At 44.5% G+C, this 27,416-nt stretch overlaps 1 protein-coding gene across 1 annotated transcript; it reads left to right on the top strand.

Moving 5' to 3' along the window:
- Positions 1-6,694: 6,694 nt before the first annotated feature.
- Positions 6,695-26,947, top strand: LOC311231489 (NFU1 iron-sulfur cluster scaffold homolog, mitochondrial). The gene is made up of 8 exons (XM_084318095.1): positions 6,695-6,771; positions 7,388-7,488; positions 11,012-11,147; positions 12,995-13,061; positions 15,190-15,301; positions 21,045-21,108; positions 24,427-24,601; positions 25,640-26,947. The coding sequence occupies exons 1-8, from the start codon at positions 6,707-6,709 to the stop codon at positions 25,706-25,708; spliced, it is 789 nt and encodes a 262-aa protein (XP_084174221.1). The 5' UTR covers positions 6,695-6,706; the 3' UTR covers positions 25,709-26,947.
- The last annotated feature ends 469 nt before the right edge of the window (positions 26,948-27,416 follow it).

Raw genomic sequence — 27,416 nt, 5'->3', positions numbered from 1 at the left:
GTACTGTTACTGTTACGAAGGATCAGATTAAACCGAATATATGTATTTATTGATTGATATATATTGCATAATATTTGTATATCGTTTGATATCCCTTGTGTATTCCTTGTACATATACACGGAATATCCCTTTAACCTAGTACAGACCATAATATTTCGTTCTCCTATTGGACAGCGGTCCCTTAGGCGCCATTGCCATACCCCCAGGGTCTAGTTCAAAGTCACCGCCTCGGACATGCCTGCACATAAACGGCTCTGCGCAAGAATACGAGACAGGAATAAGGCTGGTACTAGTTTGTTCGCCTAACGTATAAATATGGCGCAGGTGAATACAGAAGTAGTTCGAGTTACCCAAGTGAAGCCTCACCCACGATACAACGTGCGGTGAAGTACGGCCTGTTTGGCCCCAAATAGAGCATTGAGACCGCGTGCGAATTGATAACTGAAGTATCAGAGTTTAACGCTGTACCGTCGAGTTCGACCTATTCTATTATTTCAGTAATAGTCTATTTATGTATAGTGTATCGTGCGGCTACCGTTCTACAGTGACCAGCATTACCAACGCTTCCTCGCACCAGCTAGTGTGCTTATCCAGGCTGGGCAGCTTAACCTGGCGCCTTCACCCGAGGAGCCCTAGACGAGGACCGTGTGGATTATGTACACTGGATAACCTACCCGACGACTGCATAGCCCTTTCCGTGTGGATTATATTTGCTTTGGTCCTGTAATTGATGGAGCGGAGAATCGCCTACACCCACAATTGTGTGGGATTTACCCTGTGAGGAGCAACGTCGAGCCCGCCTCTCAGAAGCCTGAGGCCGGCTAGCTTTCTTCCATGCGGAGCTGCATGCCACGGAGAACAGCTGTTATTCGTCTGCGGATCAAGAGATTATTGCACCATCTCCTGTACTTGGAGTCTCTCTATTCATCGTTGACCCAGACTCTACTACCGACAAATCCTCTCCCCTTGCTGGCCTACAACCGGAGGGACCCTACCAGTATCTCCCGCTGCCTTACTAGAGTACCATAGATATAATCCTAAGATTCAGGTTGTATTCATTATCTCCTGCGTAATATGAGAATGGACATACGTTATTGATTTGCTTACGCACATCCTTTTGCCTTATAAGCGCACCTTACGTAAAGTATTGTTATATATACTATTATTGCTGCTAATAAATATTCTTAAACCCAGTTTTGTGTGGAACCGTGTCATTGTGGAGGTGTTCATATCATATACCTGTGTACTGTATGGCCAGTAGTAATGTACATAAGACAGTAGTGGTTTAATGATACCATACTTATATAATACAGTCAGGGAATTGTACCCCTCAGTTACAATTGGTCCTTCGAGCCGGAGGGTAATTAGCGTAATATTAATATAATATTAATATTAACATGGCCGATGATGAACACTCCACAAACGGTTCTCCTAAGCTAGATCGCCCGGAGCGCAGACGGCAGCCACCTCTTCACCTAGAGGACTACGTTGTCAGTCCAATACCTAGCTTTAAAAAGAAGTTAAATACGGATAAAGTAACTAAAGCGGATAGTAAAAGTATGCCAAACCCTAACGACCAGGCGACCCCGCCAGTAGAGACCCTAGTGGGTTCTAACGTAACTGACCAAGCTCACGGGGGGCACCAGGAGGGACATGACATGACTTTACCCCCCGACAACGCCAACGGGACAGTCCCCGGAGAGCTCCAGGATAAAGAAAGCGCTCCAGGGACGGAACCCGACCCACTACCAGAAGAGACGCACACCCAGGAGATGGATCTCCTCGGAGCGCGACAGGAGAACGGATCTCCAACGAGCACTGCCAGAAGCCGATCACCTCCGCCTGTGTCTTCCCCCAGCGAAGCGGACAAGATGCTGGCGCAGGCACTCATCGCCACCCTGGCAGCCTCCACCGAGCGCGAACGAGCTGCAGACCAACGAGAGCGCCTTCACGCGCAACTCCAAGCGCAAGCCCTCAGTGAACGCGAACATTCTGCAACCGAGCGAGAGCGCTTCCAGGCGCAACAAAGGAGTGAAGACGACCGCATAAGACTGGAGACCAGACGCCTTCAGACGGAAGAGAACATTGAAAGAAGCCGCGCCGAGGCGCAGCACGCCGCCGCCAATGCGCAGCGCGACGCCGCCAATGCCCAGCACGAAGCAGCGCGCGACGCAGCCCATGCCCAGCGCGAGGCAGAGCGCGACCGGCTGCAGGCGCAGCTGATGGACAAATTGGTTGCCATGGCGACACCCCCTCACTCCGCACGGAGCTCCCGGAGATCGTCACGACAAGGGTCTAGGACACATTCCCCTACCCGACCAAGCGACCCGGGACCCCGCCAACAGGAGGATCCTGTCCACATCTCCGAACCCTCTCCCCGGCCGGTCCATACGAGACCCAGCAACCGGGAAGAACTGGACCACGCCGAGAGACTGAACAGAAGACTCCAGGACCTAGCAGAGGAAGAGGAGGAGGAGGAGGAATGTCAAACCGACCAGCAGCAACGTACTCTGGACCAGGAGGCCCAGTACAGCCCCGACCAGCAGCAACGTACTCTGGACCAGGAGGCCCAGTACAGCCCCGACCAGCAGCAACGTACTCTGGACCAGGAGGTCCAGTACAGCCCAGACGTCAGCCCCGAGGCACTGCGCTACAAACCCCCGACTCAACTCACGGGTGAGTTTGACGCACCGTCAGCACCGAGGAACAGCACCTGGGTACCCGACCTTCGGTACCCACCAAGTACCAGCCCAAGACGACACGCACAGGGAGACTCGCCCAGGAGGCCTCTCCCCCAACGCTCACGATGTGCCAGCCATCCATGGCATCGTACCTTGGCACACCGACGTTCCCGGACTTCACACACGAGAACAGAGCACAGTACACAGAGCTACGAATGTGCTTAGAGACAATGATGTCCGATGTACCAGATGAACCGTACAAGTATGCTATCCTACTCAAGCACCTGAAGGTGCCCAGAGCGCACAATATAGCGCTGGCATATTCCAACTCTACTACCCCATACACCGCGGCTCTAGTAGCCCTCGACCAACGTTATGGACGCATATGGGACTACGTGATACAGGAGATAAGAGACATTGACCGTCTCCCCCCAGCCAGAGACAACAGAGCATTGGATGACCTCTCTATCAAGGTACAGTCCCTGGTAGGGATGCTGGGGGCCCAAAAGGAAAAGGGGATATACGAACTGTACGCTAACTCTAATGTAGAGAGAATATTAGAGAAGCTCCCTCCCGCCCGACAAGAGCGTTTTCGGCGGCAGAGAGACCACCGCGACCCCAACGGTCCAGAGGCATCCCTCCTAGACTTGTCTGATTTCCTCGCCAGGGAGGTCAGCAGCCTACGACTGGACACGTTCGTATGGAGTGGACCAAGCCCAAGACCAGGACCTCGGGGATCAAATGATAACCGCCGGTCGGTGACCGTTATGCACCAAGCCGAATCAGTACCGCAGCACAAGAACCACAACACCCCCTCGACGAAAGAGGAGTGGAAGATTGAATGCCAGTACTGTGAAGGAGAACATCGGCTGTATCAATGCGACACTTTCGGGAAGCTGACCACGGATGAGGTGAGTCAGTGGATCAAGGACCACCGCCGCTGCTTCCGCTGCGCGCGCAGCCATATGGCAGCTGAGTGCCGCTTGAAGAAGAAGTGCAGCAGGTGCGGCGGCACCCACTTGGAGGTCCTGCATGACATCAACAAGCGTCCGCCAGGACAACAAAGTGGGCCCGTCGCGGTAATGTACCATGCCGAGGCGGTGGCACCAGTACCAAAGATCCACCAGACCGCTCCCTACTGTCCCGACTGCTACAGCAGACACTGGGAGTCACGGTGCTACTCGGACGACCGCGAGTCGGCACCACTCCAGAAGATCCAAAGCAACCGACTAACAGGAGTGCTCCACATTGACCAGCATAGCGGGACCCCCCGAGTGCTCATCAAAGTGGTCAGAGTGCTCCTGAGCTACGAGGACAAGGTCCTGGACACTTACGCCGTCCTGGATGATGGGTCTGAAAATACTCTCCTCCTCGCATCCGCCGCAGCCCAGTTGGGCCTGCGGGGTGCCAAAGGTACCATGACCATACGCACCATCAGAAGAGACCAGAAGACCATAAAAGGTGAAAAGGTCTCCTTCAAGATAGCAGCGGTGGACCAGCCCGAGAAGCAGTATAGTATAACCAACGTCTTCACCAGCCACGACATAGGCCTGTCCCAGTACACCTACCCCATCCCACAGCTGATGGCGAAGTATGTGCACCTACGTCAACTACCTATACCGCTTATCGACGGCGCCACACCGACCCTGCTCATCGGCTCCGACCACGCGGACCTCATTCTCCCAATTGAGGCGGCCCACATCGGACCCAAAGGATGCCCAGTCGCGGTTCAGACCCGACTGGGGTGGACTCTCCAGGGCCCCCTCTACGGACTTGACAGTCAACCCACGTCTACACGCTGCCTACACACAAAGGCGAGCGACACCGGCCACTCCCTCGTACAGCCCGTTGAGAGGCTATTGACATTAAGCGAGAGGCCTGTGAGAGAACCGTGGGCACAAGAGGGCGTTCGGAACTCCACCCCCCTCAGCTGCGCTTCAGACGTAGCTGACCTCGAACCTAGCACCCCAAGCGACTCCTTGACGGAGCGGCCGGAACCGGCCCCTCTTCAGACGGGGTACAGAGCAAACAAGAGAAACAGACGGAGGAGGAGGAGGCACAGCCAAGCACAGATCAAAGCAGTCTCAGGCCCGCTTCCTCCTAAACCCCCCTTCATCCCGTCCAGTCGTCATGATCATAGACCAGTCACTACCCCGAGCTGCGTGGCCGGCCGGCCGCGTAAGCAAAGTGACCACTGGTGCCGACGGAAAGGTCAGAGCGGCAGAAGTGCTCGTCCAAGGGCGGACATACACCCGGCCCGTGGCGAGGCTGATAGAGTTGCCAAGGCTCCCCGACACTATTGATGACGACCATGACCCCCTGACTTTGTGAACTGCCCTACCCTCACAACAGACATTGAGTAGTGGACAGTGCGGTTAATCTGTCTCTGCTTATCTAATTAGGTGGGACTAATTAGGAGGCGGCTGTTACGAAGGATCAGATTAAACCGAATATATGTATTTATTGATTGATATATATTGCATAATATTTGTATATCGTTTGATATCCCTTGTGTATTCCTTGTACATATACACGGAATATCCCTTTAACCTAGTACAGACCATAATATTTCGTTCTCCTATTGGACAGCGGCCCCTTAGGCGCCATTGCCATACCCCCAGGGTCTAGTTCAAAGTCACCGCCTCGGACATGCCTGCACATGAACGGCTCTGCGCAAGAATACGAGACAGGAATAAGGCTGGTACTAGTTTGTTCGCCTAACGTATAAATATGGCGCAGGTGAATACAGAAGTAGTTCGAGTTACCCAAGTGAAGCCTCACCCACGATACAACGTGCGGTGGAATACGGCCTGTTTGGCCCCAAATAGAGCATTGAGACCGCGTGCGAATTGATAACTGAAGTATCAGAGTTTAACGATGTACCGTCGAGTTCGACCTATTCTATTATTTCAGTAATAGTCTATTTATGTATAGTGTATCGTGCGGCTACCGTTCTACAGTGACCAGCATTACCAACGCTTCCTCGCACCAGCTAGTGTGCTTATCCAGGCTGGGCAGCTTAACCTGGCGCCTTCACCCGAGGAGCCCTAGACGAGGACCGTGTGGATTATGTACACTGGATAACCTACCCGACGACTGCATAGCCCTTTCCGTGTGGATTATATTTGCTTTGGTCCTGTAATTGATTGAGCGGAGAATCGCCTACACCCACAATTGTGTGGGATTTACCCTGTGAGGAGCAACGTCGAGCCCGCCTCTCAGAAGCCTGAGGCCGGCTAGCTTTCTTCCATGCGGAGCTGCATGCCACGGAGAACAGCTGTTATTCGTCTGCGGATCAAGAGATTATTGCACCGTCTCCTGTACTTGGAGTCTCTCTATTCATCGTTGACCCAGACTCTACTACCGACAAATCCTCTCCCCTTGCTGGCCTACAACCGGAGGGACCCTACCAGTATCTCCCACTGCCTTACTAGAGTACCATAGATATAATCCTAAGATTCAGGTTGTATTCATTATCTCCTGCGTAATATGAGAATGGACATACGTTATTGATTTGCTTACGCACATCCTTTTGCCTTATAAGCGCACCTTACGTAAAGTATTGTTATATATACTATTATTGCTGCTAATAAATATTCTTAAACCCAGTTTTGTGTGGAACCGTGTCATTGTGGAGGTGTTCATATCATATACCTGTGTACTGTATGGCCAGTAGTAATGTACATAAGACAGTAGTGGTTTAATGATACCATACTTATATAATACAGTCAGGGAATTGTACCCCTCAGTTACAGTTACCCCTAGATCCTGACAGAGTATATACATATATACACTGTCTATCTGTATGTCATGTATGATGTTATGATGAATTGAAAATGGGGGACCCTTTAGACGAAAGTCTTTCTCTGGTCTGCATCCCCTTAACAATTGTGTGTATTGAGCCATAATGTATTGTACCCATTCTGCAATCTGTTAATAAATGTTTCATTCAATCAATCAATCAATCAAACCACGCGAGATGTGAGGTCTACCACGCGAGATGTTCATTTTCAAAACAAACAAAATGGCGGCGCGCATGAGATGGGGACTTCTACAGTTGTTACGATCAGGAAATACTTCTCATTTTAGGTTTGAATTTCAACAGCTCTCACCACGGTCCTTGATTATCATGACATATTACTCTTTACCGTCAATGCGTCATGCGTTTAAAGTTTGAGTAAGAAGTTATACAAGCAGCCAAGGTTACACTCAGATCTGTCGTTGAGCTAGCTGTTAGCTAACCTGGGTCGAGCTGGAGGAGCAAACTGCGACATAGACATGTAAACTACTCTCATTAATCCATAAGATAAATGACCGTTAACGTCAGATTAAATGTTGTACACCGATTGTAAGCCGTTACTAGCACTATGAATTTAAAATTGGGGGCCCTGATGTAAACAAGACGAAAGTCTTTCTCTGGTCTGCATCCCCTTAACAAATGTGTGTATTGAGCCGTACTGTACTGTACCCATTCTGCAATCTGTTAAATAAAATGTTCAATCATTCCTTCATTCATCCCTTCATTCATTCACATAGCTTGTTTTAGCTAACGTTACGTGGAAGTATGAGTTCTTGACTAGTTGGCTAGACCACCACACACACAAGAACATCTGAATGTGTACAATATCTCAGGACTGGAGCTAACTTCACACAGACCTCATGCTGGTCTGAATGACGTGTCTTCTTCTCCCCAAACCTCTCCAAGGGCCCCAGTGGGATCCAGGGCCCCGCCCCACACCACACGATGCACTGGCCAGAGTCTGAGGACAATTCAACTGCCTGGCACCACAGTCACACATTGCTCAGGTGAGACTGTAGAAGACGTCTTCATTCAACATGTGTTCGTGACTGTCTCATTATTACTATATATAGTTCTATTAGTACAAGATATTCCTTTATTGATCCCCGTGGGGAATCACAGTATAACGTATCATGTATGTCATGCCTGTTAAGAGTACCTTGTGTATACAGCACATTGGGCCTCATTCACCAATACTCTCTTAATATTTTTAACCGTCTGAAAAATAAGAAAAGCCACCGCCGCATTCATCAACCCGTTCTTAACGTCCAAACCTGTTCTTACCCAGGTGTGTTGAATGATGAATCCCACTCATTCTTAAACTGAAATGTGCATTCGCGCTCAATTCATTTGCATACAGACACGCCCAGCCAGCTCCTTATAAGGCGAATGAGGCGTGTGCAAAACGGCATAGGTTCGGCATCTGATCCATTCAACAGGAAGCGATCTGATCTCAAAATGAGATTAGATTAAAATGTATTGTTATTATACAGCACACACTTACAATACACCATCCAACCAGAGTGGATAAATAAATGCTCCATATATATATAAATAAATAAACGGCTTAGCGAGGCAGCCTTAGCGCACGGGCACACACACACACACGCGTACTGTAAGATGCTTTGCTGGAACGATTAATTTCGCACCTATACTATTATGTGCGAAATGAATCGTTCCAGCAAAGTAGGCTTTTACTGAACGACTGCGCGCTTGTCAAGAGCCAATCACGCAGTAGGTTGGGAAATACCAGACCTGTCACCCGTCATTTCTCTCTCACCCCAACCGTGGACTGTTCACCCGCCTGCGGGGTACTCGCTCTGGGGCACGCTACCCGCCTGCGGGGTACTCGCTCTGGGGCACGCTACCCGCCTGCGGGGTCCTCGCTCTGGGGCACGCTACCCGCCTGCGGGGTACTCGCTCTGGGGCACGCTACCCGCCTGCGGGGTCCTCTCTCTGGGGCACGCTACCCGCCTGCAGGGTACTCGCTCTGGGGCACGCTACCCACCTGCAGGGTCCTCTCTCTGGGGCACGCTACCCGCCTGCAGGGTACTCGCTCTGGGGCACGCTACCTGCCTGCGGGGTCCTCTCTCTGGGGCACGCTACCTGCCTGCGGGGTACTCGCTCTGGGGCACGCTACCTGCCTGCGGGGTACTCGCTCTGGGGCACGCTACCTGCCTGCGGGGTACTCGCTCTGGGGCACGCTACCCGCCTGCGGGGTCCTCTCTCTGGGGCACGCTACTCGCCTGCGGGGTACTCGCTCTGGGGCACGCTACCCGCCTGCAGGGTACTCGCTCTGGGGCACGCTACCCGCCTGCGGGGTACTCGCTCTGGGGCACGCTACCCGCCTGCGGGGTCCTCTCTCTGGGGCACGCTACCCGCCTGCGGAGTACTCTCTCTGGCACACGCTACCCGCCTGCGGGGTCCTCTCTCTGGGGCACGCTACCCGCCTGCGGGGTCCTCTCTCTGGGGCACGCTACCCGCCTGCGGGGTCCTCTCTCTGGGGCACGCTACCCGCCTGCAGGGTACTCGCTCTGGGGCACGCTACCCGCCTGCGGGGTACTCGCTCTGGGGCACGCTACCCGCCTGCGGGGTCCTCTCTCTGGGGCACGCTACCCGCCTGCAGGGTACTCGCTCTGGGGCACGCTACCCGCCTGCGGGGTCCTCTCTCTGGGGCACGCTACCCGCCTGCGGGGTCCTCTCTCTGGGGCACGCTACCCGCCTGCGGGGTCCTCTCTCTGGGGCACGCTACCCGCCTGCGGGGTCCTCTCTCTGGGGCACACGCTACCGCAGCCTCCCAGGCAGAACCAACAGGACCACGAATAGTTTCTTCCCCTCAGCTGTCAGACTACTGAATCAAAACTCTACTTAGCCGACTGCTCCTCACTGTATACCTGTGTATATAGCCATAGTTTATGTAGACTTTATTTTAATGATTATTTAATAAAACAAATTATTCTCACCATTGCACATTGTGCTAACCATTGCACTTTACTGTACAGTTTTATTTATATGCGTCTTATATTGCAACTGACTGTTGATTGTCACATCCTGGTTGGACGTACACAATCTCGTTGCACTGTCTTGTACTGTGTGATGACAATAAAGTGAATCTAATCTAATCTAAAGGTGCCTGTGGCTAACACCCAGAGTGCTCTCAGACCCTGTAGCTGTGGAGGCACAGGATTTGACCGGCGTGTGTTGTGTCTGAGTGGAGGCTCCAGAGTATTGCATACATCTAAAAGGACCGCTCTTGGCGATCTGAAAACGGTTAAGCAGCCACTCATCTGGCTCTGCAAATAGATCTAGACAATCTCTAAATATGCGTTCTATGCATAGTTGCATGCGGCCTGGGCGGCCAGCGCATCTAACTGTTCCAACAGCTATCCATTTCAGATAAGTTATAATAATAATAATAATTATTGAAAAGTTCTGGGTTTTTGGCGGCTAGGTGGTGTAGTGGACAAGTCACTCGCCACCAGTGTGGAGACGCTAGGATTCGCGTGTTCGAATCCAGCTCTCCACATTGTTTTTCAGTTTGGCTGGTCGTCCGCAGTAATACACATTGGCCGTATTACGGGGAGGGAAAACTGAAGGGTGGGGATCGAACGTTGTGAACAAGCGACTCCTACAAGTCGGTTGGTGCGCCTGCGCAGTAGAATCAGGAAGTGTCGGGGGCAGCGTGAGCCTCCCACGCGTTACTCCTCGACACTGAGAGGTCGAGCTGCGCAGGTGAAAAGATGCGACTGCTGTTACCTCAAGTACCGGAGGGGACTTGTGCTATGTATGACTTAGTCCACATTGCAGCCGGCTTGTGGGAGGCAAGAAACAGCGTTCGTGACAGGGGAGGGTTGAATTGGATGATACGAAATTGGGATGGGAGAAAATATAGAAAATGGGAGAAAAAAGTGGATCAAAAAAAAAGAAAAGTTCTGGGTTTTTAAAGTCGTATTTGGGGGCAATTGAACAATTTTCTTTTTTTCATCTGGGTAAGTGTTTCTTATCTGGGTGAGAGTGCTCTCGACCACTCTTAGAATTTGGTCTTGTCTGAGAGAAAAGCTAAAATAAGAAAACATTGCTGAATCCCAGGTAAGAACAAAATAAGAGGAAATCTGTTCTTATATCGCTTCGTGAATGAGACCCATTGTGTATACTGTTTACTCTTACTCGTAGTATATATTTAGATTATATTTCTTTATTGCCCATATTTATTGTAACATAATATAACTGATAATACAGACCCTCATCTGCACCCTTGTTTACTTTTCTCATATTCTTATATTCAGAGTTAATTATGTCTACACTGTTATTTTTTTTCCTATGTATTTTTTTTATTTAGATCTAAATGTATTGCCTATATTTATATATTTCTACTATTACCCTGCCTATACCTGTACCTCCCCCCCCCTACCCCATGCTACTATGATGCCCACATTTCATCCCAGGGGATCAATAAAGTAATATCTTATCTTAGGGGCGCTTTTTAGTCTTATTTTTTTCTTAATCACATTTGCTGAAATGATGTTTCAGTGCGACAGCTGTCCATGCAGACGCAGGACACCCCCAACCCTCGCAGCCTGAAGTTCCTCCCCGGGAAACCTGTCCTGGGAACCGGAACCAAGGACTTTCCAACTCCGAGCTCTGCAGAATGCTCACCCTTAGCCAGGTTCAGTGGCATATCTACAAACAGTTTGATTTATTATCACATTCATTATCAAATAGATTGTTTAATCTTAAAAGATTTGTCACGATGATGTATAGCTTGCTATCTTAGTTTTGGTTCAACCAGGGCTAGAATGTTTCTTAGTTTGGTCGTTGTGCACAAGATTGGATGGTGTTTCACTGGACGAGTGCATCACGGTGATTATACTATGTACCGTGAGTTACAGTGTGTACCAGATAGGGGGTCTGTGACTCGAGTGATTGTGCGTGAAGGTGCAGAGGACTTCCCATCCTTAGCAATAACAAAGATTAGCCAATGACACTCTGCTGAACACACAACTAATCACTGCGGCGTGTTTATTTACGTCAAATAATGTGACGACAATTGACATATCTCGAACTCCGCCCCCCTTTTCTTGATCCTCCAATCACAACTGTTGCTTTCGTCACAAAGTTGGTCAGAGGAAAGCACACGAGAGAGTTGGACCACGTTCGAACATCTCCGCCGAAAGTGGAAGTAAACTACTCAGTGCTGCCTATATTCCTGTGATCTCACCTCAACATATTAAATACACAATATAATTTTTTACATTTACATTTAGTCATTTAGTGGATTTAGTAGTAGTAGTAGTTTATTTTTTTCAGTCATCAAAAAAAAGTACAATATACATCATCATTTATCAATATTTGATTATTTACAGTGACTGAAAAAGGTACAGACTGAAGCATAGTGCTTATATGTGCCTGTCCTATATTCTTACCAATTTTTTTTTTTTTTTTTTTTTACTCCAAAACAGTATTATAAAGAAAAGAAAAAAAGCAAGCAAAACAGTGTTTTTCACCCTTGTAGTTTTTCAAAATTTAGCATTAAAAAAAATAAAAAAAAAAAATACAAAAATGTAGATTCCAAAACGGTATTCTAAAAGAAAAAAGAAAAAAAGCAAACAAAACAGTGTTATTCACCCTTGTATTTTTCAAAAATTGCTTTACAAACCTTTTTCTTAAAAAAAAAAAAAAAATCGAATTACTCATTCTTAACTGCTGAACCTTGGGTGCTGCATATTAGTGTAGTAATATAGGCAAGGAGGAAGATTATTTAGTGGAAAAGTGCATGATAGTAAAAGATGGTACGAAGGTTATTTATTTAAAAGATGCTTCAAATGTGTTTCTTTTCTTTTTTAATATTATTGTTCTGCCCATATTTTTTAAGTCTTTTATAAATAAGAACCAAAAAAGCAAAGCAAAGCAGCAGCTGCTGTGATTGGAGGATCATGAAAAGCGGGCGGAGTTTGAGACGGGTCCATTTATCATTTATTATCCGGAGGACAACGGATGGAAATTAGCCTCGTGCTAAATCCGGCAATTTTTACACTCCACAGTGTTCATTAATTTTGCGTTGTCCCGTCCAAATAAACGAATAAAATAAAAAAATGTAATTATTATTTATTATTATTATTTGAGACGGGTCCACCCGTAGGTCTAATTTGCTAATTTGGTCTAATAAGTCTGGGGGGGGGGGGGGGGGGCGTGCTTTTGCGGTCGCAGCCCCTGACCTCTGGAACAGCATCCCCATGTCCATTAAATCTGCCCCCTCCATCGAGTCTTTTAAATCTAAACTCTAAACCCACCCGTCTATACTCCCATAGCCTTCCCTGACTCACTCTGACTCTTGCCTTGCTTGTTAACGTGTTGTTCTGTTTCCTTGTCTATCCGTTGGTTGTTTTTATTTTCTGTTTATTCTATACTTTTCTTTGTTCTTAGCTATGTGAAGCACTTTGGTTGACAAGTGTCATGTCTAAATGTGCTATATAAATACATTTGATTGATTGATTGATTTATGTTTCCACACAGAGACCTCTTTGACATCGAGGGAGTGAGAAGCGTGTTCTTTGGTCCCGACTTCATAACAGTCACCAAGGTATCTAGTACATACATACATTGATGACATCATGTTAGCTATGTTTCATTGTACATATCGTTATACAGCACAAGTACAGTACAACGAAAAGAAGTTTGGCATCCAACTCTGTACATATCTCTCACCTACTCTTACTAGTTACACTGCTGGCCAGTATGACTTACTACCATAGTGTCTTTATACCTGTATCACTGTACATATTAATACCAGTATGACTTACTACCATAGTGTCTTTACACCTGTATCACTGTACATATTAATACCAGTATGACTTACTACCATAGTGTCTTTATGCCTGTATCACTGTACATATTAATACCAGTATGACTTACTACCATAGTGTCTTTATACCTGTATCACTGTACATATTAATACATGACTTACTACCATAGTGTCTTTATACCTGTATCACTGTACATATTAATACATGACTTACTACCATACTGTCTTTATACCTGTATCACTGTACATATTAATACCAGTATGACTTACTACCATAGTGTCTTTATACCTGTATCACTGTACATATTAATACATGACTTACTACCATACTGTCTTTATACCTGTATCACTGTACATATTAATACCAGTATGACTTACTACCATAGTGTCTTTATACCTGTATCACTGTACATATTAATACCAGTATGACTTACTACCATAATGTCTTTATACCTGTATCACTGTACATATTAATACTATATCTATATCTGTACATATCTCTTACCTACTCTTACTAGTTACACTGCTGGCCAGTATGACTTACTACCATAGTGTCTTTATACCTGTATCACTGTACATATTAATACTATATCTATATCTGTACATATCCCTTACCTACTCTTACTAGTTACACTGCTGGCCAGTATGACTTACTACCATAGTGTCTTTATACCTGTATCACTGTACATATTAATACCAGTATGACTTACTACCATAGTGTCTTTATACCTGTATCACTGTACATATTAATTCCAGTATGACTTACTACCATAGTGTCTTTATACCTGTATCACTGTACATATTAATACATGACTTACTACCATACTGTCTTTATACCTGTATCACTGTACATATTAATACCAGCATGACTTACTACCATAGTGTCTTTATACCTGTATCACTGTACATATTAATACATGACTTACTACCATAGTGTCTTTATACCTGTATCACTGTACATATTAATTCCAGTATGACTTACTACCATAGTGTCTTTATACCTGTATCACTGTACATATTAATACATGACTTACTACCATACTGTCTTTATACCTGTATCACTGTACATATTAATACCAGCATGACTTACTACCATAGTGTCTTTACACCTGTATCACTGTACATATTAATACCAGTATGACTTACTACCATAGTGTCTTTACACCTGTATCACTGTACATATTAATACTACAACTCTGTACATACATCAGATTAGCACTATTACCCAGTAGTACTCATTTATATATTCTATACCCAGTTTAATCACCCGTACATTGTGTATTACCATTGTACTTTACTGTTACACTTGCACTCTGGTTGGATGCCAAACTTATTTTTGTTGCGCTGTACCCGTGCTGTATGATGACAATACATGTATATCTAATCTTTAGGATCCCCTCGAAAACGAGATGCTACATCTCAAGGGGTTATTCCGAATAAAGAATTTCAATATATATATATAATCTAATGTGAGTTCCCCATTACATTGTCTCCATTACAATATGTCTGTGTTTGAAAATATACAAACAGAAAAGACATCAACGTAGGTCTCGGATACTGTGGCTAGTTTATACATCACATGTTCAGCATGGTGCATGGTTTATACATCACATGTTCAGCATGGTGCATGGTTTATACATCACATGTTCAGCATGGTGCATGGTTTATACATCACATGTTCAGCATGGTGCATGGTTTATACATCACATGTTCAGCATGGTGCATGGTTTATACATCACATGTTCAGCATGGTGCATGGTTTATACATCACATGTTCAGCATGGTGCATGGTTTATACATCACATGTTCAGCATGGTGCATGGTTTATACATCACAGACCTACTAAATATAGCGTATGGTTTTATTTATTTTGGTATTCCCCTCTAAGTGTGTGATGTGTCTTCAGACGGACGATGACGGGGACTGGACTGACATCAAGCGTCACGCTGCGGAGGTCATCGCTAAGTTCCTGGAGGGTGGAGGCCCCATCACCACAGGGGGGGTGCACCCCGAGAGCAGTGAGTAACACACACACACACACACACACACACACACACACACACACACACACACACACACAGGGTGGAGGACCCATCAGTGATGGGACGATAGTGGCTCAGGAGGTAGAGCAGTCGTCTGGCAATCCGGAGGTTCCCGGTTAGATTCCCGCTCCTCCCGGGCAGCGTGTCGATGTGTCCTTGAGCAAGACACTTAACCCCTAATTGCTCCCGATGAGCAGGTCGGCACCTTGCGTGGTCGCCTCCGCCGTCGGTGTGTGAACGTCTGAGTGAACGGGTAAAATGTGAGGAACAAATTGTAAAGCGCTTTGGATAAAAGCGCTATAATTTTTTTATAAAAAAGCAGCCATTTATCACACACACTACACATCCTCACTTACACTCTCTCACACACCCTAGATACATAATACACTACAAAAAGGTCACTTTAACTACTGTATACATTTTTGCAATATCCTGAGTTCACTGTATATTTGTATATTATTACTTTTTACTTCTTACGTTTAGTACTGTATTTTATTCTTATGACTATGACTCTTATGACTCTTATGACCATGACCGCTGGTAGTGGAAAGTTGATCAAGTCTATTTTTTTATTTTATTATTTGTATATTTTTTTGCACAATCTAGGCGGGCATGACCACCTACATTTCACTACATGTCTTGTGTCTGTGACAAATAAAACTCTTGAAATCTTGAATATATGCCACTAGAAATAAAATACATTTTTCGTCCACGTTTCACGGTTTGTTTTATTGGTCACATATACGGTACATTAATGACAGTGATGCTGGTTCTGTATGAGCCTCCTGGGATGGTGCTTCATACAGTAAAACAAACAAGTTAAAGACCAACACTATACAAAATATACAATATACAAAACAACAAAAAAGTGAGTGAATGTTTAAGGTAGAATGGATGAGTTAGTGTTACGTTGAAACTTGAATCATTTGACATTCGTTCTTGATTCCAATTCAAATGATTGTAAAATCAATAGATATAAACATTGTATCAAAGTATCTTTCATTTTGCACGTTTGTTAGTTTCCCTGTGTCCATTTTCCTGAGCATAACACCCTCTAGATAGAACACGCTAAGAATGGTATCACAGGCTGTTCAGGCTTCGCTAGACATAGACGCTTATTTAAAGCTGCAATAATAGTTTTCTGACCACTAGGGGGCACTCTTCCAAAAGCCTCACCTTGTTTCACCAAAGTGATGATAATAAAATAAAATAAAACACTCTTGCAACTAAGCGATTCACAGAAAGGAATAATAATTTGCATGCATGGATTATTATACTTCAGCTACAATAAATGTAAATACAACGTCCTCTTGGGTGTTTCCTGGTTGTGAAACACTTCACCTACACACTTGATCCTGTTATCGGCACAATATCAATGTGATTAAGAAAGAAAACATCTTATCTTAAAACAAAGATAATAAATGACGCAATAAGAACAGACTGGCCGCTGGGTGTGCCGGGTTGATCAAGTAGGTCAGAGGTCAGACACGAGTCATAAAAACATCCCACCGTCCCTGTAGTGCTGCATCCAAACATATACCTCCAGATCAGAACACGGAGATCCACACACAAATGTATTTTCTGGTTGAGATTTACATGTGCCTGTGATTTTCTTTATGGACCTTTTGTATGTTTGTAACCTATGTTGATAAAGTTGTACATATGTGTATTATATGAAATGTATTGTATGCTGCTATTTAATTTTTTGTAACACCTGTAAAGTAGAACAGGTATATATTGTAACACCTGTAAAGTAGAACAGGTATATATTGTAACACCTGTAAGATAGAACAGGTATATATTGTAACACCCGTAAGATAGAACAGGTATATATTGTAACACCTGTAAGATAGAACAGGTATATATTGTAACACCTGTAAAGTAGAACAGGTATATATTGTAACATCTGTAAAGTAGAACAGGTATATATTGTAACACCTGTAAAGTAGAACAGGTATATATTGTAACACCTGTAAAGTAGAACAGGTATATATTGTAACATCTGTAAAGTAGAACAGGTATATATTGTAACACCTGTAAAGTAGAACAGGTATATATTGTAACACCTGTAAAGTAGAACAGGTATATATTGTAACATCTGTAAAGTAGAACAGGTATATATTGTAACACCTGTAAAGTAGAACAGGTATATATTGTAACACCTGTAAGATAGAACAGGTATATATTGTAACACCTGTAAAGTAGAACAGGTATATATTGTAACATCTGTAAAGTAGAACAGGTATATATTGTAACACCTGTAAAGTAGAACAGGTATATATTGTAACACCTGTAAAGTAGAACAGGTATATATTGTAACACCTGTAAGATAGAACAGGTATATATTGTAACACCCGTAAGATAGAACAGGTATATATTGTAACACCTGTAAGATAGAACAGGTATATATTGTAACACCTGTAAAGTAGAACAGGTATATATTGTAACATCTGTAAAGTAGAACAGGTATATATTGTAACACCTGTAAAGTAGAACAGGTATATATTGTAACACCTGTAAAGTAGAACAGGTATATATTGTAACATCTGTAAAGTAGAACAGGTATATATTGTAACACCTGTAAAGTAGAACAGGTATATATTGTAACACCTGTAAAGTAGAACAGGTATATATTGTAACACCTGTAAGATAGAACAGGTATATATTGTAACACCTGTAAAGTAGAACAGGTATATATTGTAACACCTGTAAAGTAGAACAGGTATATATTGTAACACCTGTAAAGTAGAACAGGTATATATTGTAACACCTGTAAGATAGAACAGGTATATATTGTAACACCTGTAAAGTAGAACAGGTATATATTGTAACATCTGTAAAGTAGAACAGGTATATATTGTAACACCTGTAAAGTAGAACAGGTATATATTGTAACACCTGTAAAGTAGAACAGGTATATATTGTAACACCTGTAAGATAGAACAGGTATATATTGTAACACCCGTAAGATAGAACAGGTATATATTGTAACACCTGTAAGATAGAACAGGTATATATTGTAACACCTGTAAAGTAGAACAGGTATATATTGTAACATCTGTAAAGTAGAACAGGTATATATTGTAACACCTGTAAAGTAGAACAGGTATATATTGTAACACCTGTAAAGTAGAACAGGTATATATTGTAACATCTGTAAAGTAGAACAGGTATATATTGTAACACCTGTAAAGTAGAACAGGTATATATTGTAACACCTGTAAAGTAGAACAGGTATATATTGTAACACCTGTAAGATAGAACAGGTATATATTGTAACACCTGTAAAGTAGAACAGGTATATATTGTAACACCTGTAAAGTAGAACAGGTATATATTGTAACACCTGTAAAGTAGAACAGGTATATATTGTAACACCTGTAAAGTAGAACAGGTATATATTGTAACACCTGTAAAGTAGAACAGGTATATATTGTAACACCTGTAAAGTAGAACAGGTATATATTGTAACATCTGTAAAGTAGAACAGGTATATATTGTAACATCTGTAAAGTAGAACAGGTATATATTGTAACACCTGTAAAGTAGAACAGGTATATATTGTAACACCTGTAAAGTAGAACAGGTATATATTGTAACACCTGTAAAGTAGAACAGGTATATATTGTAACACCTGTAAGATAGAACAGGTATATATTGTAACACCTGTAAAGTAGAACAGGTATATATTGTAACACCTGTAAAGTAGAACAGGTATATATTGTAACACCTGTAAAGTAGAACAGGTATATATTGTAACACCTGTAAGATAGAACAGGTATATATTGTAACACCTGTAAAGTAGAACAGGTATATATTGTAACACCTGTAAAGTAGAACAGGTATATATTGTAACACCTGTAAAGTAGAACAGGTATATATTGTAACACCTGTAAAGTAGAACAGGTATATATTGTAACACCTGTAAAGTAGAACAGGTATATATTGTAACACCTGTAAAGTAGAACAGGTATATATTGTAACACCTGTAAAGTAGAACAGGTATATATTGTAACACCTGTAAAGTAGAACAGGTATATATTGTAACACCTGTAAAGTAGAACAGGTATATATTGTAACACCTGTAAAGTAGAACAGGTATATATTGTAACACCTGTAAAGTAGAACAGGTATATATTGTAACACCTGTAAAGTAGAACAGGTATATATTGTAACACCTGTAAAGTAGAACAGGTATATATTGTAACACCTGTAAAGTAGAACAGGTATATATTGTAACACCTGTAAAGTAGAACAGGTATATATTGTAACACCTGTAAAGTAGAACAGGTATATATTGTAACACCTGTAAGATAGAACAGGTATATATTGTAACACCTGTAAAGTAGAACAGGTATATATTGTAACACCTGTAAGATAGAACAGGTATATATTGTAACACCTGTAAAGTAGAACAGGTATATATTGTAACACCTGTAAAGTAGAACAGGTATATATTGTAACACCTGTAAAGTAGAACAGGTATATATTGTAACACCTGTAAAGTAGAACAGGTATATATTGTAACACCCGTAAGATAGAACAGACGGAACATTCTATGAACAACTACGCACCATTCTTAAATCTTGAGATAATAAGAAAGAGCTCATTCTCATGGGAGACTTTAACATAAACTGGGAAAATAAACAATCTAGGCAAGACCTAAAGGAGACCCCTGATAATTTTAACCTGACTCAGACGGGCCCAACTAGAATAACAAACTGGTCTAGGACCCAAATTGGTTTAATGTTTACAAATGGACCAGAGAGAATCACCAAGTCCCACAATCTGTTGACTGGGTTATCCGACCACAATACCACTCTGCTGACAAGGAAACTCCATTAACCCTTTCACTGCCACACGACAGCCGGTTAACCCTTTCACTGTGACAATACAGAAGGTTAGCCCTTTACTATCACACAACCGACGGCGATGCTCCATCATTAGCATCATTAGCTCCGCGGTTGTGTGATGGTAAAGGATTAACCTTCTGTCGTGTGGCAGTGAAAGGGTTAAAAACCTTATCAACAAAAAAAAATCCTAAAAATGAGTTAAATAATTTTGATAATTCTATAACGGAAATGGACTGGTCTAACGTTTTACTCGATGAAAATGTGAAGGAAGGCAATGATACTTTTTTGAAGACTATAATTGGCGACATCTTTGACTCATTCAAGGTGAAGAAACAAGCACACAGACAAAGGGCTTCTTCACCCTGTAGCTCAACGAGGACCTCTGGAGGCAGAGCGTGACATTGCTCTGAAAATGCACTGGGGTCAGGACAGAGAGGCTCATATTTACTTCTCTGCGTAACGAGCCGGTTGTTGGGAACACCAGAACACCAGAACACCAGAACACCAGAACACCAGAAAGGCCAAAGCCCAGTTCCTCATAAAGGTGATGAAGGAAAGGAAGCGAGGTTTAGTTTGCTACTGAATCAATTCACTGTTTTTATTGACCGTTTTTGTTGAACGATTGGTTTCTACTGGGTTTTTGTTGAATGGGTTTGTATGTGTGTCATGAGGATCAGTGTTTTATTGATTTGTTTAGTGTATATCCAGCGTCGCGTGGCTGTAACTGAGAGCTGAGTGCTGCGTCTGGTGCTCCCATGGCGATGGAAACATGACAATAAACTTGACTTTGACTTTGAAGAGGAAAATGGTCAAGTAATTTGGAAAAACTGTCCTCAATCGGCGTGTTTTCCTCCTCCGTCCCTCAGGTCACCATGACGACGATGATGAGGTGGTGTCCATGATCAAGGAGCTGCTGGACAACAGGATCAGGTAACATGTGCGGTTCGGGTTCGGGTTAGCCATGTGCGCTGGACAACAGGACCAGGTGACATGTGCTGTTAGGGTTCGGGTTAGCCATGTGCGCTGGACAACAGGACCAGGTGACATGTGCTGTTCGGGTTCGGGTTAGCCATGTGCGCTGGACAACAGGACCAGGTGACATGTGCTGTTAGGGTTCGGGTTAGCCATGTGCGCTGGACAACAGGACCAGGTGACATGTGCTAACAACCCTAGGCTGGTAAAGATATGCCTCCTAAAGTGTGTAAACGGAGGTACAGGAAGTACATGGCTACAGGCTTTCCGGTTTTTTCGACAAAACAGTTATAGAAACGTGTGAAGTGCACAATATGTCCTCGTTTAAGCCACTGCAGCGGCTTTGCCTGAAGAAGTTACTACGTGACCGGGACGTTCTATAGCTTGTTTGCCAACAGGATTCGGGAAAAGTTTGGTTCCGTTCGGAGGCGGCTTCCAGGGGGAAGTACACACACCGGGAACTCTACCCCACACACACTTTGGGCCGTCGTTCTTTACCGGGCTTCATCTCACGGAGGAGATACGACTGGGAACGAGGTTACGCTGACCCTAACCCTTCGCTCGGAGATACGAGGTTATGCTGACCCTAACCCTTCGCTCTGAGACACGTTCATCCAACTGGAACATGACTGGACGTTTAGCCTTCATCTTATTTTCACACCAGCACTCGTTTCCCTGTGCTTTTCTGTTGTTGTTCTTAGCTCTATTTTATTAAAACATTTCAAGCTTCGAAGCTTCATTCATAACCTTGACATTTGAATTCTAAATCAACATTCGAATTTCTGTCTATTCATTTTGTTTAAACCAATGGGGTTTTTCTTCACAGTTGCTGATACAGATTAGGCTACACTAATAGTATAGTATTATACTACTATAGTATATGACTCGTTAAATAAAACATGTATCATAAATGATGTAGCCTATCTGCATCCGCTCGGCGCTCCATCAAGACGTCACCATCGCTTTAGTTGATGACGAGCTATAGTCACTTTTCCGCACCTGCTCCCGAACTGGGTTCATCAATCTGCGCATCATGCAGAGTTCGGGAGCAGGTGCGGAAAAGTGACTATAGCTCGGCCGAGAAAGTGCAGATCGACTTGGGGTCGGTCTCTCCGTGTTCAGGAGACTCAGGCGGATATAAAGGTCTCTTGGATCATATCTCCAGCGCCCCCACTCTTGGTCTCATGTCTCCAGCGCCCCCCCCCCCCCACAGCCGTAGCTACAACCACTTAATGGGGCGGCGTGGCTCAGGGGTAGAGCGGGGCGTCCAATGATCGAAGGGTTGGTGGTTCGAATCCCGCTCAAGCCCATGTCCATCCCATTGCCGTTGTGTCCTTGGGCAAGACACTTAACCTACTTGCCTCGTATGAATGTGTATGCATGTGAATGAATGTTGGTGGTGGTCGGAGGGGCCGTAGGCGTTGATTATTCGCCACGCTTCCGTGAGTCTGCCTCAGGGCAGCTCTGGCTGCAATTGTAGCTTACCACCACCGGTATGACTGTGTATGAACGAATAATGGACTCTGTGAAGCGCTCTGAGTCAGAGCAACAGTCAGTCAGAGAAGAGCGCTATATAAATCCAATCCATTATTATTATTATAATGTCAAGGCTCTCATCCACATTCATCCCCCCCCCCCCCCCCCCCCCGCTCTCTCCTCCATGAACTCAATGTAACACGGAAGGGCAGTGGTCAGACTCTATACCAGCTGACCCATCTCAGGGGGCAGCACCTCCCTGGTCAGACTCTATACCAGCTGACCCATCTCAGGGGCAGCACCTCCCTGGTCAGACTCTATACCAGCTGACCCATCTCAGGGGCAGCACCTCCCTGGTCAGACTCTATACCAGCTGACCCATCTCAGGGGGCAGCACCTCCCTGGTCAGACTCTATACCAGCTGACCCATCTCAGGGGGCAGCACCTCCCTGGTCAGACTCTATACCAGCTGACTCATCTCAGGGGGCAGCACCTCCCTGGTCAGACTCTATACCAGCTGACCCATCTCAGGGGGCAGCACCTCCCTGGTCAGACTCTATACCAGCTGACCCATCTCAGGGGGCAGCACCTCCCTGGTCAGACTCTATACCAGCTGACCCATCTCAGGGGCAGCACCTCCCTGGTCAGACTCTATACCAGCTGACCCATCTCAGGGGGCAGCACCTCCCTGGTCAGACTCTATACCAGCTGACCCATCTCAGGGGGCAGCACCTCCCTGGTCAGACTCTATACCAGCTGACCCATCTCAGGGGGCAGCACCTCCCTGGTCAGACTCTATACCAGCTGACCCATCTCAGGGGGCAGCACCTCCCTGGTCAGACTCTATACCAGCTGACCCATCTCAGGGGCAGCACCTCCCTGGTCAGACTCTATACCAGCTGACCCATCTCAGGGGGCAGCACCTCCCTGGTCAGACTCTATACCAGCTGACCCATCTCAGGGGCAGCACCTCCCTGGTCAGACTCTATACCAGCTGACCCATCTCAGGGGGCAGCACCTCCCTGGTCAGACTCTATACCAGCTGACCCATCTCAGGGGGCAGCACCTCCCTGGTCAGACTCTATACCAGCTGACCCATCTCAGGGGGCAGCACCTCCCTGGGCAGACTCTATACCAGCTGACCCATCTCAGGGGGCAGCACCTCCCTGGTCAGACTCTATACCAGCTGACCCATCTCAGGGGGCAGCACCTCCCTGGTCAGACTCTATACCAGCTGACCCATCTCAGGGCTGTGGGGCCATATCGCCTAAAATTTTTATCTCCGATTTTTTCACACCACATCCGATTCACGATTTTAATCTTGATATTTTTCTCTTAAAAAACTAGAAAATCATTCAAATAAGCTTTGTTTTTATTTGACGCAAAAAAATTATCAAACCAAGATTAATTTCCCTATTCCTATTGGGATTGAAGTGCAAACCTAACTCTCACCAATCTTCACTTAAAAAAAGAAAAATAATAATATACTCTTGATCAAACAAAGATCAATGTCCCTGTTGGGATTAATAGTGCAATAACTTGCTTTTTCACCAAACTTCACTTAAAACAAATTAAAAGGTGCCTCTTGATCATCAAACAAGAATGAATTTAATAAAGTGCAAATCTAACTTTCGCCAAAACATCACTTTTTGTAAAAATAAAAGGTGACTCTTTTAAATAGATACATTTTTTTTAATCATCCTAAACCATTCATTCGAATTAATCGATACAACGGATGAATCGCCCCCAGCCCTAGCCTGCCTCTGACTAACGACGTCCCCCCCCCCCCCCCCCCCCCAGACCCACGGTTCAGGAGGACGGCGGCGACGTGATCTTCAAGGGCTTCGTGGACGGCACGGTGCGTCTGAAGCTGGTGGGCTCCTGCACCGGCTGCCCCAGCTCCTCGGTCACCCTGCGGGGCGGCATCCAGAACATGCTCCAGTTCTACATCCCAGAGGTGGTGGACGTGGAGCAGGTAACCATCAGGGCAGCAGGACACTCCCGGGGGGTTCAACCCCCCGCTGCTCCCGGGGCAGCGCGTCCAAGTGTCCCTGAGCACTTGACCCCTAACTGAATGAATGAAAACGTTTATTTTTGAACATGTATTCTCCATATTCCTCCAAACAAATCACAGTATCTAGCTCCGTCGAACAGAACAATCATAATAATAACAATAATAATAAAAATAAAAAAAATAATTATAAACAAAAAGTCAAGAGCAATGTATTTAGTTAGTTGACATCTGCTCTATCTAGTGTCTAGTGGAGTGGACAATTGACCAGCCACAGATTAAATTGACCAGCCACAGATTAAATTGACCAGCCACAGATTAGATTTACCAGCCACAGATTAAATTGACCAGCCACAGATTAGATTTACCAGCCACAGATTAAATTGACCAGCCACAGATTAAATTGACCAGCCACAGATCAAATTGACCAGCCACAGATTAAATTGACCAGCCACAGATCAAATTGACCAGCCACAGATTAAATTGACCAGCCACAGATCAAATTGACCAGCCACAGATTAAATTGACCAGCCACAGATCAAATTGACCAGCCACAGATTAAATTGACCAGCCACAGATCAAATTGACCAGCCACAGATTAGATTGACCAGCCACAGATTAAATTGACCAGCCACAGATCAAATTGACCAGCCACAGATCAAATTGACCAGCCACAGATCAAATTGACCAGCCACAGATCAAATTGACCAGCATTTTGGCTGGTGTTCATTTCTCACCATGCAGACAAATAAGGAGGACCGTAGGACCCCACTCACGCCCCAAAACATATCCCATTATAGTCAAATATGCATCCACCTTTCTTTCTGGTGATTAGTCAGGATCCTTGGCCTCCAAAACACCATTCAATACAGTCCTTTCCACTGCTGTCGGACTCGACATCTCACGCCCGCCCTCCTCACCTGCTATCGACCAGAAATAATCTTGAGAACTTCTTGGAAATACCGTCTACAATTGACTTTTTTTTTTCTTCCTGTTCCCCAGGTGGAAGATGAAGTGGATGAAATCAACGCCAAGGTCTTCTCGGAGCTGGAACGCAAATTGCAAGACTAGAAAACGGCCCTCAAACCCAGCCCATAATATAAACCATCGTTATTGATTTGAAGGAAATTGTTTAGACAAACGATATCTTAACACTGCTTCGACTAGTCCCCTTATAGCCATCATACCGCAATCATAAGACTGAAAGAAAACGTACCTGCTATATAGTGTTAGTGTTGAAGTTTTCTTTAGTTTATGCTAGGGCTGACCCCCCATCAGTCGAATAGTCGACTAATCGAACGAAAGGAGCCGTAGTCGACTTACCTCTTAGTTGAATGCAAAAAAAAGAAAGAAAAAAAGAAAATGTATTATTAGAGGCAAAGAGGCCTAGAAGCGTGGCTAACGCTAATGGCACGCATACCAGAGAGAGGCTAACTGCCTAAGAAAACAGGCACAGAGGCACTGAAAGAGGATTTCACCCGTCTAATGAACACACTAGACTAGACAAATATCAAGATGTATCCATCAGTGGACCAATTGCATGCTTTTGCAGAGAACAAGAAGCCTTCAGTCGACTCCTTCAGCCATTAAGCACCCCCACAGCCCAAATGGAATGATACAAAAATAAATTATAATAAAAGATAATAATTATACTTTATTTTTTTCATTTTTAATTTTTAATTTTTTCATAGTCGACTAATAGTCAACTATCGGCTAATTTCGGCGACTACAAGTCGACTACACACATCCTGAGTCGGGGACAGCCCTAGTTCATGCACAGCCTGTATGCACCTGTTACAAAGGAAAGACTACATGTAAAACTGTAAAACTGCAGGATAGAATTTTCTGTTCCGACGGTGACTGTAAATGTTGGTTTATTGTATTTATTTCTTTTTAAAATATTGACATTGTATATTGTTCAAATATTTGTTATGACGTCTTCAGAGTTGATTGCGGTCTGTGTCTTTCACAAATGCCCAGAATGACCAATTGTTTATTATATTATAATAATGTGACCCATTTCTTTGCTGCTAACCGTAGATATGAAAATATATTAGTTTATTCTGTAAATTCATGGTCCATATCTATAATTATAAACATTAATCACAATGAGAGTACAATGCAATCAAAAAGGTATTTTGTGCAGCCTTTGTGTGTATATATATGAGTGACTATTCTGATGGATTTGTAGCTTCGCATCTAAATACACACCTGTTCACCGCTTGAAAGCTTAATGTATTGGGACTAGCTTGTGGGACAGTTGATATTTTGGTATGTGGTGAGAATTAAATTAACTTTTGAGTAAATCTCAAAGAAAGTTTCCTTCGCTTTGTCACAGCATCCTCATCACTGTCTCCAGAGACCTGTCCTTCACAGCATCCTCGCTGTCTGTAAATGTAAAGGCCCTTGTAAATGTCCTAACCCAACCCCCTCCAATGTACAGTAAATGTCCTAACCCAACCCCCTCCAATGTACAGTAAATGTCCTAACCCAACCCCCTCCAATGTACAGTAAATGTCCTAACCCAACCCCCTCCAATGTACAGTAAATGTCCTAACCCAACCCCCTCCAATGTACAGTAAATGTCATAACCCAACCCCCTCCAATGTACAGTAAATGTCCTAACCCAACCCCCTCCAATGTACAGTAAATGTCCTAACCCAACCCCCTCCAATGTACAGTTACCCCCGCCTACCCAACCCCCCCCCCCCCAGCTAACCACCTCCAATGTACAGTTTCTTCGTCAAATGTATATACTCTCTTTTTTAGACTCTTTTTG

Source organism: Notolepis coatsorum (genome assembly GCF_963971535.1).
Source record: "Notolepis coatsorum genome assembly, chromosome: 1".
Lineage (NCBI taxonomy): Eukaryota > Metazoa > Chordata > Actinopteri > Aulopiformes > Paralepididae > Notolepis > Notolepis coatsorum.
The sequence above is the reverse complement of the archived record's forward strand: the minus strand, read 5'-3'. Positions and strand labels throughout refer to the sequence as shown.